Source organism: Podarcis erhardii, assembly GCF_964252035.2.
Source record: "Podarcis erhardii genome assembly, chromosome: 3".
NCBI lineage: Eukaryota > Metazoa > Chordata > Lepidosauria > Squamata > Lacertidae > Podarcis > Podarcis erhardii.
In genome coordinates, this window is record NC_138507.1 from 29885748 (window position 1) to 29904179 (window position 18432).

Here is an 18432-nt window from a genome sequence, read left to right on the forward strand (position 1 = left end):
TCTAGCCGGGGTGCATAAATCAAAGTTTTGGGGGTTTTTTTGTATCTGGTGTAGGAGGTAGAAGACTGGATTAAGTTACAAACCTAGGAAAGCCAAGAAATGCAAGTACGGCTGCAGGCAAAATAAATGCAAACCTATCTTGTGGAATTTGGGGGATTTCACAGCACTCCTCTTCCTAATAATCCTAAAGGGAGGCTGTGATTGGCCGCACTAAATTCTATGATATGCTTTCAAGTTCTGTCGAAGTTCAGCAAAGTAAAAAAAAAAAACCAACCCAAGTCATTAACCATTTACGTTAATGTGAACTGGAAATAAAACAGCACCTTCTTCCCTTTCTGCACATGCCAATTTGCACTTACTGTGTGAAACCAAAACTGAACGTGGTCTTTATTTTATTTTTCCTCCCCTCCTCTGGCATATTTCATTAAGGCAAAAAACCTGTGCTTTAAAATATTACCTGGCCACAATTGCATGCCCTCAACCACGCTTTGGCCTTCTGCTTCTCAAACAAGACTCCCAATTTATGCCACGTGACAAACCACTTTTGAAACTAGGGTGGCTTTCAACACCAGTTTGTATTGTGGAATGGGAAAACTTGCAGCCTGGCCAGTGCAATGGATGATGGGAGTTGTAGTTCAAAACATCTGGAGGGCACCAAGTTGAGGGAAGGCTGCCTCAAGCCTTCTGGGATTAGTGTTTCTCAAGAACCACCTCCTGCAGCCCATATGAAATGCAGCAGGTGGGGGATCTGAGACAGGCCTTTTTGACTATGATGCTCAAATTCCGAAACTCCCTTCCAAAAACGGCCATTTTGTCATGCTTGCTGCTCGCACTGGCTGCATTTGAACACCATACTATGCCCATTTTATCTTGATGGGAGTTAGCCATAGCGAACCTTGGGCTCACCTGCTGTCCCCTCTCAGGCATGGTTGGGAGGAGAATGGAAGCTTCTGTGACCGTTTTTTATTAAATACATCTTAGTTTTATATTAAAACCTTAAGCTGTGGTTATAATCTTGATTATGGTTTGTTGAAACAATCCAGTTTCGTAATCAGTCATTTGAAGCTGGCTGGTTTCTAACAAATCATAATTAAGATTAACCAGAGTTTGATGGCTTCAGAGGAAGCAACAAATTGCAACTATATATGGACATTTAACCTCCTTAATGCCTTGTGGCACACCAGAGGAGAAGGGTTATCCATGGTTTACCATGTCATCTGAACACTGATATTTGAAGCTTTTGAAGAAAGTCTTTATTGTAAGGCTCATTAATAAATTGACCTTTATTGTAAGGCTCATTAATTAATTACTCTTTCATGAGCTTCTTTCTTTTAATTCTGTATACTGCTGGTTGCATTATCATTGTTTTAATGATATTTTCATTTTCTTGTTTTTAATTTGTGAGCTGTGTGTTTCAATAAACTATGATTAAAAAGTAACTCGCTTGATCCCAGAAGTAATATTTATGCAGGTTTTAGATGTGCTTCATTTTAACAGAAAACTGATACTTTCTCTCTCAGTAGTTTTTTCCAGTTCTGCTAATTCAAAACTAAATTGTAATGAGTAAGAGAAAAGCTTCAAGGTTAGTTCAAAGCAATTCTACTCTTTTAAAACCAATATAGTTGCATTATTACAAAAGGGTGAGTGTGAAATGTATCCAAGATAAATTTCTGGAATATACTTTTCAGTAGCAAGTTTACACCACAGACTCAAACATACATGTTAAAATGTACTGTACAGTACAAATACAGAATTGTATTACAATCGAAAACAAAGCACAGGGCTATTTCTCGGTGTCCAGAGATCATAATAGCAGAGAAAATGTTTGCTTTACTTACTGGTATGTAGTAGATGCTCATTTTGGGGGCTTCATTGGCCGTGAACAGCATTCCTAAAGATTATAAGAGAATCTTGTAAAAGACAGGACATCCCCTCCCATTTTTAACTTTCAGAAATTAGAACTAAACACACTTGGTGAGAACATGAATTCCAAAGCTATTACTAAAAAGAAATCAGAGAGTACTATAGACATACCAGCTCTGGGCTCAGTAAAAGCTCCACTCTTTTGAGTGCCCAGAGCTGTTCCCGTTTCCTCTTCTTCTCTTACCACATACACCCTCACCCAGTCAAATACCATTTTATTTTATTCAGAAAGTCACCTTTCCAGACCAATCCTCAATACCATCCAAGTATCTGAAAAATGGGGGTTAATTTTTGTTCTCCCTTGAAAGCAACAACAGATGCAGTCCTCCCATGAAATCAGTAGCAAAATGACCACAGATTTTAAGGGAGAAGGAATGAAAATGGTCAAATTTTCTGTTGCAGAGTTAATTATTAGTAGCTCCAGATGGTTTATATGAAATCTAGTCAGCTCTTATACAATCTAGCGGTATATAAATTTTATGAAATAAATAAATAAAATAGAAATGTAAGATAGGGCTACCATACATCCAGATTTTTTAAAAAACTCAATAACTTTTGGGGTGTCCTGGCTTTTACTTTTTGAAATATGGCAACCCTATGTAAGAACCCATATGTGCCCATCTGAATTGTTTCAGGAAACCTACCCAGGCATGTGATTTCAGTAAGTATAATTGTTTTAAAATTATTTGTTTTATATTTTTTTAAATGTAATGTAACTTGTTTTTAATGTTTGCTTTTATTGGTATTTTTAATGAACCAGATTGTGTTTTGTAACATATTTAGAGGTCTGTTGTTTGAATAAATGATATAGTAAGCAAATAAACTCTGCAGTTGGAGTCACTTTTCTCACCCTTCTGCTATGTCACAAGAGTGAACAGAAGACGAGTGGAAAAGCACCTTTGAAATCAAGCCATTTTCTTTCATCTTCTCACAGGAACAAATGATAATTTTTTTTCTCAGCAGTCAGTGAAGAGGAGGTGAAAGGGAGGATTCGGTTTAATAATAATTTCAAAAGTTTCTAATAGTTCTGTCAAGAAAAGGAAAACAACTTCCTAATGGAAGCAATATTCCCACAGACTGAAGGTGTGCACTCTTTGGGGGCAGGGGCTGGATGCAGATATACGATAGGGAGAAATCTGAGTTAAAGAGATTCCTAGAGCTCTTTTGTTTAAACACGCTAATCCTGATCACTGTTTACAGGAAGAGGGACACACCTATTAAACCACAGAGCAGACTAATCAGATTACATGAAGAAGCATTTCAGACTTGTTTGAATAACCTCCTCATTACTAAAATACTGACACCTGAAATTATGCTGAGGAATGAGATCTTGTAGGTGTTTCATGATGAAGCCAGAGGATAAAAGAATGAAACACCCAGTTTTGACAAGGATATGATTTTTATGAGAAACGAAGGATTTGGAATGTAGGAATGAGCTGAAGTGTGTAAGATAAAACATTGGAGACACAACTGACCGCTTGCTGTTTCTTGGATATAGATATTTATTCTGACAGGAAGAACCTTTTTAGACAGGCACTATTCTGCTTGTTCCATCACAAGCATTTCTGCTTGCTAAATGGAACGATCCCTGTTCTCCACCCCCCCATGCTGTTTTGTGGGTTCACCAGACCTGCCAGTCGATTTGGGGGTGTGGGATGTGAAGCCACATTGCACTAGCAAAAGCCCTTGTACTGACTTCCACTAGCATGCTGGCTCAGTTGAATCTAGCCCCTAGTCTCGTATAGGATTCCACAAACGGGCCTAGACATGGGATGACTTTCCACCTTTGGCTAATGTGGCTGGGAATTTTGAAGTCGCCATTTATCTCAAAACTTGCAAGGAGCAACCATACATACTAACATCACTCTCAGTTCTCTTGAGGGCTGGTCCTTATGTAGCTAAATCAACACAACGGGGCAGTGTCAGCTGGCCTGGAGAAACTCCGGAGGTTTGCTGACGTTAACTGGTAAGGGTGGAACACAGCCTGTGGAGAGGCAGTGTTGCCACACATGCACTCTATGCAACAACACAGTCTTGCCCTGGCTGTTGGAATGAGGGGCCCATCAGTAGCACATGAAGTCTGGTGCTGGCTCTGGAGAAACTGTTTGGGGTGGGGCTGGGAGCCAGAAAACAAGGGGAACGGAATGATTTCAGGAATCCTGAACAAAAGCCCTCCATACTGCAATATTATGTTGCAGGTCCCCCTTCTGATTATCTACAACCCATCAGAGGACCAAAATCAACCACACCCAGGTAGGAAAGTTACCAGATGCAATCATGTTTGGACCAGCATGGTTACCTATCACCTGGTGAAGAATTTTCCACATACCTGAATTAGGATATATGCAAACATCATTAATATCATGTTCAGGCTCCAAGGAAGTGAATACCTTCCCCTGAAACAAACAAAAAAAAGCAACATAAAGGATTAACCCAGCTCTTTTAAAAGAGCCAGTTGGGCAATATAATAACCTCTCCATTGCATGTAAAAAGCTCCAGGTTCGACTCCTGCCATCTTCATTTGGGCTGGAAAGGACTCCTGCCTATAACACTGGAGAGGTGCTGCTAATCAGTGTTGATGATACTGGGCAGCTTTCCTATGTCAATTAATTGGAGTGACCTTAATTAATTGGAAGAAAATGTTTTTAATCAACTGATTGATTAATCCATCAGAAGTGGTAGACCTAACATATTTCATGTCTCGCCTATCCAAACAGATTCTGAAGGCAGCTTACTCCAATTGAAAAATACATAGGACCCACCCCCTTTAAAAAACAAGGTTTCAACAACCAAGCAAATATAAACAGTCTGAATCACTCGCACTTTAGCCTGCCTTTACTGAAGACATTCTCAAAGGAATCTTACATAATTTTCACCTGCTAATATTCACTGTTTGTGAAAGTGGTCAGCTCACGTGAAAGTTTTATTTCCTGCACGGTAAGGACTGAACTGCAGAAGAGGAACTCTCCGGAGCAGAGCTTTCCAAACTGTGTGTCGCGACACGTTAGTGTGCTGGCTGCACTGTGTAGGTGTATCATGCGAATGCTCCCTGCACCGGGGCTGGAAAGAGGTTAGTTTAACCTCTGGCTTGCTAGTAAAACTGAATTACCGTGTCGCGAAACGATGCATGTCTAAAAAGTGTGCCGCCAACATGCAAAGTTTGAAAAGCTCTGCTCTGGACAGTTATAACTTTTGCAAATAAGGTGTCATCAGTGGGTCCCAGAAAAAGCAAAGTAGAACAGGAAGGAAGATGAGGACAAAAGAGGAAAGATGAGAAGGTGTGTGACTATCCGTCTGTCTGTGCTGGGAGGCCCTGGGGGAGGAAAGGAGCAGAAGAGAACAGGTTTGATAGGCCCTTCTTGCATTTTGCACCAGTTGCATTAGTGGCAGTTTGCTGCCTACTGAATAACATGGCCATTATGCATTGCTTTACACTGAAATTGAGAGAATTTGGGGGAGAACAGTAAAATTCAGTGGTAGAGTTTATCTGCTCTGCATGCAGAGGGTCCCAGGTTCCATCTTCAGCATCTCTAGGTAGGGATGAGAGAGACTCCCTCCCTGCCTGAAACCCTGGAGAGCCACTGCTAGTCATTGCAGACAAGACGGACTGAGCTAGATGCACCAAAGATCTGGCTCATTATAAGTCACCTTCTTGCACTTCCAAAATAGGAGACAAAACACTGATATTATTCAACTTGTACATTCATAATGTTCTCACTTAGAACACCTGAATGTTAAACACCATTGTAAAAACACAATATGACCAGAGCCCAAATTCCTGTAATGCAAAATGCGTACTACGGTCATAAGCATAAAACTTTATTGCAGGGCAGAGGATGTTAAAAGAAACACTCTTACACCCCATCCATTTCAGTGGGAGAGTGAAGCATATCAAACTTCTTCCAGTGAAAGCAGCAGGACTTGAGTGCTTAAGCTTTGGCTGGATCTTGACTGATAAGAGAGGACATTTTCGGCACCCAAGCTACAGAATAGCCTCTTCAGAAAGGCTTGTTGTTGTTTAGTCGTGTCCGACTCTTCATGACCCCATGGGCCAGAGCACACCAGGCCCTCCTGTCTTCCACTGCCTCCCGCAGTTTGGTCAAACTCATGCTGGTAGCTTCGAGAACACTGTCCAACCATCTCCTCCTCTGTCGTCCCCTTCTCCTTGTGCCCTCCACCTTTCCCAACATCAGGGTCTTTTCCAGGGAGTCTTCTCTCCTCATGCCTGCTACCATCTTCTTTATGGTCTTTTCAGCAGCAAATGGAAGATTGTTTTACTCTCCGAGACTTCAAAAACCCCTGCTCTCACAAATCCGATTTTCTAGTCCCACTGATATTGTGTGTGTGTGTGTGTGTGTGTGTGTGTGTGTGTGTGTGTGTGTGTATTGTGATCTGGCTCTACTGCTGCAAGGGTTTTTTTTCTATGCTACAACTGTTTTGAGAAATTTTTAATATTGTATTTTATCTTTTTGAGCTGCTAGGAGACCTAGACTATCGGGCAGCCAATAAAAATACAATCAATAAATCAATTAATAATTTCATGGGAGTGTATGGCTAACAATGGCTACTAGCCATGATGGTTATATTACCATCTGTGCTCAGCATCCCTTTGAATGCTAGTTGCTGAGGACCATGAACATTGAGAGTACTATTGTGCTCACTTCCTGCTTTTCAGCCTCCCACAGTGAGTGAGTCACTGTGAGCCTTTGGACCAGGCTTCCTCAAACTCGGCCCTCCAAATGTTTTGAGACTACAATTCCCATCATCCCTGACCACTGGTCCTGCTAGATAGGGATCATGGGAGTTGTAGGCCAAAAACATATAGAGGGCCGAGTTTGAGGAAGCCTGCTTTGGACTGATCCAGCACGGTTCCTCTTATGCTCTTAAGCATCCTTATTTGCTCTCTAATACTTTCAAGGTGTGGGCTACAGTCTTTTCCGTTCAGAAGGCAACAGTGCATGTTAAGACATGCAGTTCTTTAGCCCAGTACTCTGCAGTTAGGATGAAGCAGTCTGCAACAGGCTCCATTTTATTTTATATAAACTTGGGCGAGGCCACCCAAATCGCTTCAGGCAATTTCCCGCTATAGCCATTTGGGCAGAAACGCTGAACGTCCAAGTTCTATGCAGCCTCTTCGTTATATAAAAGAAGACTGATGAAAAATACAGACTTTATAAATGCTTACGACCTGCAGTATACCTACACTTTAAGAGGCGCAATAAATATGATCCAGTTGCAAGTAATTCAAGAACTGAGAACTATAAGTAAGCAGTTCTTAAAATACCAGGATATGTGTTGTGCTGTGCTCTGTGTGTGTGTTTAAGCACAGACATCCAAGACATACATACTGCACCACTGGCATAAAACTGCCTTCCACTGACAGCCAGGTCCTGTATATTAAAAAGAAGGCAATCGGCTGATTATGTTGTTGCATATGTGAAAGAAAGAATGGAAATCAGCTCCTTCATTGAGAAATGAAACAAGGCCCAAATGGTGCATGTTAGGTGGCTGGATTTGCAATGGAGTTGCAAATTGGGACATTTAAGAAACTTGTGTGTAATGGTGAGAGAAATGACTGCAAGGCTCCTAAAGTGGCCTCCTCCTTCTAACAGGTGCCAGTGAGGAGCCCCCCCCCCCATCGCAAACATGCAATCTTTTGCTGAGGTGGGACAAACTTCCTGCCTGTGGCGATAGGAATCGGCCTCATGCTTTTCGTGCCTTGTGTGGACACGGCCTTGCTGGACCGCTAAGGAAAAGACAAGTAATGGATTTTCCCCCCTTCCATGGGAAGTGTGTGGATTTCCCATTCCACTATAACATTTTCCACATATGTATCCCAGGGGGAAATCACTCACGTAGAAAGGAAAAGAAGTTTGGTCACAACCAGTCCTGATTCGCAAGTGGGGAGGGGGGCAGAAGGAGGAAGGAGAGCGGCTGCTTTGAAGCTAGCATCATGTCGCCTGACCCAGTCGTTCACTTCTAGGCATTAACTCCTCCTTAACTCGCTTCCACCGTCCGCAGCAATGATCTCCCATGTACCAGCAAAATGCAATGGCCTTTTAAGGCCTTTTTATTGTTTTATCACCTGTTGTTTGCTGCCACAGACTCCTTTGGGTAAATAATAAACTTGGTAAATAATAAGATAATGAATGCTAAATCAGGGCTGGGGAACTGGTGGCCTTTGAGATCCTGTTGTTCTCCCAACTCCCATCGGCCAGGGATGATGGGATTTTGGAGTGCAGCAACACCTGGAGGACCATAGGTTCTCCATCCCTTAGCTGAATCATGGCTGTTGCTTGCCTGCTGAGTGGCACATGCTGGGACAGCAGCAGGAAGGCCCGTATCCCTGGCTCAGACATGACATCAGGCCGATGCTGAGCCTCATTAGAGCAGAGGGAAAACCACACCAAAGTCCAGGGGTCAAACTAGCAAAGATTTATCATAACTGTGATAACCTATGTTGGAAATGTAAAGAAAAAGAAGGAACCTTTTATCACACGTGGTGGACTTGCCCCAAGGTGAAAGACTTCTGGGGAAAGATTTATAATGAATTGAAAAAAATGTTGAAATATACATTTGTAAAGAAACCAGAGGTCTTTCTCCTTGGAATAACAGGTTTGGATTTGCCCAAGAAAAATGTTAAATTATTTTTGTATGCCACAACTGCTGCTCGAATATTACTAGTTAAGAAGTGGAAAATGCAAGAACTACCAACTGTGGAAGGATGGCAGATGAAGATGATGGACATTTCGGAGCTAGCCGAACTGATCAGAATGAGGAGGAGTATCAGGAAGAATGGACAAAATTTAATGACTACTTAGTTAAATACATCAAGTTAGAATAATTGGAAAAAGCTTAGCTTAGGGTATAAATAAGTAATATGAGGATTTATTATGTATAATGCTGAATTGGGAAGAAAGACTGATGTTAAGTGATTAAGTTAAGATTTTAAGAACTTTGATTTGGAAAACTGTGAAAATGATATCCACTGAAATTCAACTAGGCGGATACGAGGAAGTCACTTAACAATGTTAAGGAGATTAGTTTTAATAAGGATATGATTTATGTTTGTCTGTTTATTTGTTAGTGTGTTTTTTAATTTTGTGAAAATCAATAAAACTTTTTGAAGAAAATAAAAAGTCAGGGGTGGACAGAGCAGCTAGGCTGTAGAAGCAAGAAAGTACAGACTTAAAGTGGCCATTGATTCGGAGTGGAAAGAGAGAGATCTGGCCTAAACCTGTTCAATGCTGAATCTTCAATGATTCAGCTAATTAAGCAGATAAAAGGGTACAAAGCAGTTTATTTCCTTTTGCACTCCTCCCTTTTTCCCCCTTGTGTGGTTGACAGCTTCACCTCCCTCCTGGGTGCTTCCTTTCCCGCCCTGTTTAATTTTGCCACCCCACCCACTTCTGCTGCCTTCCGCCTTGGTAATTAACAGGAGGAAGGGTCTTCCCCCACCTCCGCGCTTTTGGAAAACAAAAGAGCTGGATGCTCCCCCGCTGCAGGCAAGTCTCTGTAGGTCCTCTCTGCCACACACCCTTCCTCTTTTCGCCACTGATTTCCAGCCAGAGACAGTTAAAGGAACCAGCATCAGAGGAGAGGCCAGTGGGAACACATCACCTGCCAAGGAAGAACAACTGCATCTGCCTTGCAGCCAGAAATCTCCTCATTTGGCACTCCACAAGCCACTTTGAACTCTTGCAGGTGCAATTTGGAGAGACAAAATATATTGATTCTTGTTGCCTAGGACTGCAAGACGGTCACATTCGAATACAGAATTAAACACATCCGCACAAACATGCACTGGGCTGCAGTCTATGGGTTGGATCCAGATTAGAGTCACATGGAATGGGGTTGGCGGAAAGTGACTACCCTTCTCCCAGCCCCACAAAGGATTCTCCCAGGGAGACACAAGTTTTTTTGGAGTGATACTTCTGGAAATATTAGAAAAAATTTATAATGGAATGGGAAATCAAAGGAGAAACTCAAAAGAAAGACAAAAGGAATTTGACTTACTGTGTCCTTGTTCCATAGCTTTATGATTCTTGAATCAGCAGAAATAATTAAATCTAATGAATTGTGGAACTGGATTGATTTGATAGGCAGGCCATATTGGTGATCCTTCACTATTAATGGGCTGCTTGATCGGAGGTCATAAAAAAGAACCTGGAAACAAGTAAAGGTCACTGGATTACATGTTCAACATTCAAAAGGTCTAAAAATTACTGTATTTTTCGCTCTATAAGACGCACTTTTCCCCCTCCAAAAATGAAGGGGAAATGTGTGTGCGTCCTATGGAGCGAATGCAGGCTCCTTGGCTTCGCCCCGACGTGCCTGTCCTGGAAGCGGAGGAGGAACAGAAGGGTCTCCTGTTCCTCCTCCCACTTTGCAGTGACGCGCCTGTCCAGCGAAGCCCGAGGAGGAACAGAAGGGTCTCCTTCTGTTCCTTCTCCAGCTTCCCTGAAGGGCGCTGCCCCTTCTCCTTCTCTGCGCAACGCCTCTCCTGTGAAGGAGAGGCGCTGCGCAGAGAGAGAGAGAAGGCGCAGCGCCCCTTGAGCAACGCGCCTGTCCTGGAAGCCGGAGGAGGAACAGAAGGGTCTCCTTCTGTTCCTTCTCCAGCTTCGCTGAAGGGCGCTGCCCCTTCTCCCTCTCTGCGCAGCGCTGAAGGAGAGGCGCTGCGCAGAGAGAGAGAGAGAAGGAGCAGCGCCCCTTGAGCAACGCGCCTGTCCTGGAAGCCGGAGGAGGAACAGAAGGGTCTCCTTCTGTTCCTTCTCCAGCTTCCCTGAAGGGCGCTACCCCTTCTCCCTCTCTGCGCAGCGCCTCTCCTGTGAAGGAGGGGCGCTACGCAGAGAGAGAGAGAGAGAAGGCGCAGCGCCCCTTGAGCAACGCGTCTGTCCTGGCTTCTGCTTTAGCCCTGCGCAGCCTCTTTGGGCAGGGGGAGCCTTCATCCCGCTGCCCTGAAGAGGCTTGTCGCGCTTACCCCAGAAGCCAGAACAGCCACACGGTATCCCGGAAGCCAGATCCCTCTTGCTGTTCTGGCTTCTGGGGTTCAGAATAATTTTTTCTTGTTTTCCGTCTCCCAAAACTATGTGCGCCCTATGGTGCGAAAAATACGGTATGTTAAGTTTTCAATAGGTGAATAATTATCAGATAAATATAGAGGATTTCCACAGTATTTCTGAAGAGGAACGAATAACAGCGTCATAGAATCACGAGATGTGTTTATTCTGTAAGAATTAAGCATGAGCCTTCAAACACTGAGATCTATAAAAAGAAAAGATCTCTATAGATGAACAGAGCAGAGAAGCAGTTTTAAGCTTTGTCCTGGTTTGCACATCATGGTAAGACAGAGCAAAATGGGTGTGATCTCCTCTTCAGGAGCCAGTACATTCACACTAAGCCATAGTTTGGCTTGTGTGAGAACGCAACTTTTAGCTTTTCTTAAGCATAACTCATGTTTGAACTTAGCATAACTCACATTTTTCAGCCTGCAGGGCAGCAGAAAAGCTGTTGAACCCCCAGATCTGCCAAATTCTCATCCCACTGTATGCTTTACAAATCCCCCATTTGTATGTCGCGTGGTTGAAAAGAAGAGGTGTGTGTGGAATTGGTCAGGTTGTAACAAGCTAATCTTAGAATCATCCACTTATGAGTCTGGCCTTGCACTACTGTGCCTCCATATAAAAAACATTTATATTTCATTCACTCTTAAACATTTGAAGAAATAAATCCATCCTCCTCTGCAATTATTATTATTACTACTACTACTACAATTATTAACACTGATCCACAAAAACGCCTCAAAGCAACTTGCTATACAGAAATCAAGACAATGTTGCTATCAGTTCCCCATATGGGGAACCTTTGTAACACGAGCATATAGACAGCAAACCATCACCAAACTGGGCGTGCAACAGATTGCCATAGTTTTCCATGTATAACAAGACTCCTACTTTTGGGAGCCCAAAATTAAGGAAACAGTATTTTAAAGTTGTTCAGTTTTGGGGGGGAATTTGCCAAAAAAGTTGTTGAACTTTTTGGGGGCAATCCATGGTGGGGGAATCTACTGCTCCCCAGATGTTATTGAACTACAAGTCCCATCATCCCTGTTCATTGGCCATGCTTGCTAGAGCTAGTGGAAGTTGTAGTTTGGCAATTTCTGGAGAGCCACAGGTTCCCTATACCTGCCCTAAAGAAAAGCACAGCATGAAACAAATGAGCACTAGTTGCATTGGAACTGAAACTTCCTTGGGAAGGTGAGGCAGGAGGCAATTTCAACTGCAAAGCGTCAACAGGGTCCCCCATCACACAGTGTCTCCTACTTTGATCACATGCAGCTCAAGATCGATTTGACACATTCCACAGAACGTATGGCCCACAATTTATATGCCAATAGAAGACCTGGACACAGTCTTGCACACCAGCCCAGTTTGCACATAAAGGTAAACCATAGTTAATGGTTTACGATGAACACATTCAGTTGCTCTCTAGCCAGCAGCAGCAACAAACCACAATACCCGGCTTAGCATTATGCTCAAACAAGATTTTGTGGTTTGTTTCACTCAGATAAACTTTGGCTTAACCTCGTGGCTTGTTTGGAGTGAAACAAACCACAAAATTTGTTTGGATGTAGCACTAAGGCCCTTGCTAGAAAGAAGATCTCAACCATGTTCCGAGTAAACCATTATTTATTATTTACATGTGACATTTAAGAATCTGACAATGTGGCCCTAGCTCAGCACATAAATGTAGCACAAAGCCCATAGCAACTAAGCTGACAGCATAGCTACCTGTCCCGTGGATGTTCCAACAGCCATATTCAATGTTCCATCAAACTTCAGGGCCGAAATAGATGGCAGACCATCTATCCTGAAAGAATTTGAGAAAAACCTCATTCTAGTTAATTGCCATAATCATTAACTCTTAAGGCTCAGCACCAACCAAAGGATGGTACGTAATTCTGAAAAGCTGCAGCATGTAAAAAAAAAAAATGTTACTTAAGAAAATTTACTTAAGTTAAGAGGCAAGATAAATATATTTTCCATACTCCTTATCAGCTGTCACACTGCTTAAAGCGCAATCCAGCACCCCGACTCTGTTTCTTGTTCTAGGGTCCCAGCATTCCACCTTCCCCTGAGGAAAGCAAAGAAAATACCATTTAGTGCTTTCAAACAATTCACCATGCTTTCATCAGTTTACTCATCTGCCGTTTATTGAAGCCACTTATTTAGCATTCAGTCTCGAAAGACTGATTCCTAGGCTTTCAGTTTTTTTTGTTGCATTTAAAAACAATCTGATCTTCACATACTTGCAATGAGCAATTCCTTATGTAACCCGGGGCTGGGGCGGGCTGGGGTGAGTCAACAGCTGGGACTACAGACATGACACATGTTGCAGCATGTGAACCAGCTCTATTACATACCAGAGTTGGCAGAGTCTGCTGCTGGGCTCCATCCAGGTTAAAAATAGGGGACTCATAGAAAACATAGATTCCCAGCACAGCCTCAGCAACTCCCCACAACCATCCACTTGCTTTCTGCCTTTTTGTCACTTTAGAGAAGACGCCAATAGAAGGCTCTCCCAGCCCCGCTCCCAGTGTAAATAAGCACTTTGAAAAAGAAAACTTTGACCCTTGGGAAGATGGGGTGAAAGTGCCCTTGAATGGCACATATCCATGGCAGAAACATTGCTAGCATGGCAACGATTGCCTCGTTTTAAACAGGGCCCACGTTAAACCAAAGGACACAGACTGGCAGTAAACCATTATTTCACCCTGCAATTATGCCATGCCCACTCCTCAAAAGCATGCCTGAGCCTGCTGAAGCAGCATTGTCAATGGTGCACAATGCAAATGCATCACAACTCAACAGAAGGTTTATTCTCCTGTCTTTCGTCTCCATCGTCACAACAACTCCGCTGCTCCCTAGTGATATAGCACCTCAATGGAGCCTCACTGTTTTGACCTCCCAAAGAGCTATTCCTCTTCTTCAGTTGACATACCCGATGTCATGATGCCCAACACATCTTGTGTCCTTTGCACGCAGGATTGGTTTCCCTAAATTTACAGAGAAATCTGTGCATATCTGCTCAGAAGTCAGTCCCAAGCAAATAAGAAAAGAACTGCAACCTTAGTAAATGTGATGGAAATATATTCTGCTGCATTTTGGTGTATATTTTTTTGAATGCCTCCTGTAATAAATTGGCACAACAAAATGTTGCAGTGTGAGATCTTTCTATGTAGGATTGCTGTCAGCCAGCCATGCCTTTTCTACAACACACACTCCATTGCAGTACGGTTCCTTCCACAAGGTTTTCCATTTTCTTCCCTCCAAAAGTTAATCTATTTTGGAGTTCCTCCCTTGTTAGAGTCCCCAGCCTTGAAATATTCTCTGAACTACTCCAACGCTGATTGGGTTCTTCCAAGCCTGGTATTACCGCCTCCTTTTTCAGGGGAGGAACTACTTTGGCTTCATAATGAGCCACACTCAGAGAATGAATTTGCTATTAGTATACAGGATATTGCAGTCCTGTGTCAATGATCTTGTTTTTTAAACAGAAAATGGTGCTATATTTCTTAGTAAGGTGAAACATTTACCTCAACCGTGCCAGTGGCAAATAAACCATGTGCAGGATTTATGTCACAGACGTGATTCTCCCTAGAGGAGAAGGAAAAAGAAATTTAATGACTGACAGGGAGATAAAATATTAAAATAAGCAAGCTAATACCATCTGTGAAATGTTCTAAAATCAACTCAAACCTATAAGGCTACGAAGAGTAAATGCAATTTTACGTGCAGTGTTTCTTTGTTCAATCGCTATATTTTAATCACTATATTTTGGTTCTGTTAGGAAGTATAACTAAAAGCATAACTAACGGCTATGCAAATTTGAAACAAAGAACAATTCATCGCAGATAGCAGGTCTATTGGTTTATCGGTTGCACCTATTTAAAACTATTTGCCATCTTCTTCTAAGATACTTCAAAATATCCAATGAGGTATTTTCTCGACTGAGCAACTTAATGAATGGAAATATTAAAACCTTTGTTTATTAGAGTAATTAAAGTAGACATTATACTTTAAAATATAAACAGAGCACCCCCAATTTATAAGTGCAATCTGCAATGCATTTGGGATATTCAGATTACAGATCTTATGACAATTTTTTTAAAAAAAATCAATCCTGTGGCTCCACCTGCTGGAATAAGATGCACCTAGTGAACTGAAGATACTCACGAAGCGTCGGTCTGTAAGGAATTCAGGTACCTTCCTTGTTCCAGATTTAGCCTGTATATTTCAGAGCTGCAACAACAACAACAACTGTACTTACACATTTCCCTTTCGATAAGAGTAAGTGACAATAAGTGTATATATTTAACATTCATATAAATGTATGTATGTCTACATATGCCCAAGTCATAAATAAATCTACTCTTTTCTTACGTTGCAGCAGCAAGTAGTCAATTCCAACCCCTCCTTCTCCCTATTTTCATTTAGTGTACAGGCAACACCCATTTTAGGCACAAATGATATGTGTGTGATCACATATACATGTACAGCGCCAAACCTGGAAGTGACCTGGGAACGTCATAAAGACATCATTGAAACGTTACTAGAAGGATGGGGCAGAAAAAGGTGCTTGCAGGCTTTTTCAACGGGTTTTTGGTTTCACACAATTAAATGCTTTTCAAATGCCTTAAAATTCCTAAAATAAACTTAAAACCATCACTAAATTACAATAAAATTGAAATGGCCCACATATTTTTCAGAACTCAATTGCTTTTTAACAGAGCTTCTCAACAATTCAGCTTAACCACTTCCTACAAAATATTTCCAACAAAACTCATTTGTTTTGTGAACTACTCATTCAGAGTTCTCTCCCAATATATTTATGAATGTTTAGTAAATCTGCTTTTGTAGGATATTCATCATAAAAACTAAATAAAAATGTATGCACAGTTAAGGAAGGAATCAGCTCATCTTAAATACCTTGCTCCTACAAAGTATAAGTCACATGATGGATAATGATATGAGAAATCTCTACCAAACTTTGGTATTCTTGTCCTGTAGTAACGGCCATGTTGGGAATGAAATTCTACGTATCTGTCACACAGCAGAAAGACTATCTGAAAAATATAGAGCACAGGATTGAGATCTGGAGGGGAGTAACTCTCCCGCCTTGCTTAACCTTTAAAAGTGGGGAATGATTATTTTCCTAGAGGCATAATCAAGTGGGCTCAGATCTGGAACTGCTGTTCTGCAAATGTGTCCATTCTAGAGGAGGCTCCCACGCCTCAAACTAGATGCTTTCTGAGGCAGAAGTGAGAAGAGAGGCTATTTTCTCCAAAGCTCCCTCCACCAGACTTCTCAGTAGTGGCACCCTCCCTGTGGAACACCCTCCCTTCAGATGTCAAGGAATTAAACAACTAGCTGGCTTTTAGAAGATATCTGAAGGCAGCCCTGTTTAGGGAAGTTTTTTTCAGTCCATGGAAGTGCAACTTTGGATACATTTGACTGGTGTAAACAAAATAATGGCAGATTGATCATCCATGATACTAATTTAGCAACTATGTGAAGTCTGTTTCATGTGATCAATGACACATCAGGAGAGATATAACTTACACATTGGTAAGAATGTTTTAGTGCTACTTGAGTACTTTTTATTTTTTTAAAAATGTACCACACTATGGAGGATAATTTTAATTCCAGCTTTTCAACAAACAAACAAGACATTCAAAAGAATGTCAGCAGAGGATAAAGAGCAATTTTCCTTCAGGTTTCTGTTGCTCAAGGAAACGGCGGGTAATTGCACACTACAGCAGATGGATCCTTTTAAACATTTTGAAATGCAAATTCTTCTAAAGCTTCCTACATGATATAAACATTAAAAGGAGACTTACCTTTGAGTAATCATCTGACAAAATATCAAACGTAATGACTGTGGAGATGAAAAACAATTATAAATAGGAGTCACTAAGAAACTCTTAAATAAACCGCACAACCTCAATTTTCATCGCACAATGCTCCTGTCTGTCTGTCTCCCTTCTTCCCTTAAAACCAAAGACAGAGTGTGTAATGAAACAAGCAAAACCATTAGCAATGCTCTGTTTGCAGTCTGCTGCGAGAACAGCCACCTTAGTGCTGTTTCTGTCCATGCCACCATCTCACTGGGATCTGAGAGCCCACTGAAGGGGACAGTGACCAATTATTAAGTCCATCCTCCTGCCATAGGAGGAAGGTTTTCCGCTGTTACTCATTTTGGGGTTCAAAGGTCCAAGGGAAGTGTTGGCGAGCTCTTGCAACCTCCATGGCTAACTTCTATTTGCCTTACAGAATCAGTAGCATACAAATCAGGGATGACCTTCCAGATGTTGTATCCCTGGCTATCAACCATGCTAGCTAGGGCTGATGGGAGTCCAAAAACATCTGAATGGCTACAGATTCCCCATCCCTGTTAATAGCCAGGAAGGTGTTAGGTTTCTGTGTGTTGCCACTGTCCAGGTTTATCAGGATAACAAAGCATGTTTGGCTTTGCTGACTTCTGAAGGTTGTAAGCAAAGCACAAAGCACTTGCAATTGAAGCTGCAACATGCTAGAGAATGTGTTCAGAAAGGACTCGTAACGGTGACCTACATGCCAGGTAATGAAATTCCTGCTGATTTATTGTCCAAGGTTGTTCAAAGGGATCAAGACTGTACCTATGTACAGAAATTGGGTTTGTACTAAGATTGTACATGATACACTGCCCAGTGGTGTTCACAGAAAGGGGGAGGATGTTAGGTTTCTGTGTGTTGCCACTGTGCAGTGCTTGAAGTCACAAGACTCTGTTTTGCATTCCAGGCATTCCAGACTGTTGGAAGCCTCACGGAATACAGGAGCCGGATGTGATGTTACTAGTTTCCTGTTTCTTTGTTTTCCAGTTGCTCTCACAGAGAGAGGATGTTTCTTTTCTGACTGCGTAACTAGAAATAAAACTCTTTACATTGTAGCTCATATTTCTCGTCCTTCCCTGCTGCTGGATACTCTGTGTAATGAGGGAACTTGCTTGGAGCCTTATCAAAGGCTCAGGTCGTGGTTCTGGAGGACTCGACTGGAGGATGAGCTTTTCCAGCTCGGTCGTAGCGCAAGTTCCAACAGAAGGAAGCAGAGCCACATGCATGAATTAACATGATGGCAGCTGCCGCTGGCTCCCATTTCAAGCAACACTAAACATGTGACAGTGTACTCTTGGCAGGTACCATAGCTTACCACCATCCATGCTACTTGCTCCAGATAAGCAACAAACACAAGCCAATATAGTAGCACAATATCCTGCCAAGGACTGATCATTATCTCGATTTCACAAAAATACAACCTCCAATACACTCTCAAATTTCTTTAGACTATACATACTAATGTATAACTTTTTGCATTAATGTGTATACTAACATACTTTCCAAAGAAAGGCAAATGGCACGTGCTCTACTCAAAAAAACCACCACCCTGATCTACATGGAAAGCACAATTGGGG

General features: G+C 42.0%; 1 protein-coding gene across 1 annotated transcript in view; it reads right to left on the reverse strand.

The window, feature by feature from the left end:
* Positions 1-18432, reverse strand: part of NOL10 (nucleolar protein 10) — a 41356-nt gene that overhangs the window by 17673 nt on the left and 5251 nt on the right. The window contains exons 5-13 of the mRNA XM_081857035.1: positions 16823-16860; positions 15912-16048; positions 15159-15224; positions 14519-14579; positions 12971-13056; positions 12714-12792; positions 9940-10089; positions 4253-4319; positions 1839-1891 (exon numbers count right to left, since the gene is read on the reverse strand). Of these exons, the coding sequence (XP_081713161.1) occupies positions 1839-1891; positions 4253-4319; positions 9940-10089; positions 12714-12792; positions 12971-13056; positions 14519-14579; positions 15159-15224; positions 15912-16048; positions 16823-16860 (737 nt within the window). The remainder of the gene's footprint in view (positions 1-1838; positions 1892-4252; positions 4320-9939; positions 10090-12713; positions 12793-12970; positions 13057-14518; positions 14580-15158; positions 15225-15911; positions 16049-16822; positions 16861-18432) is intronic.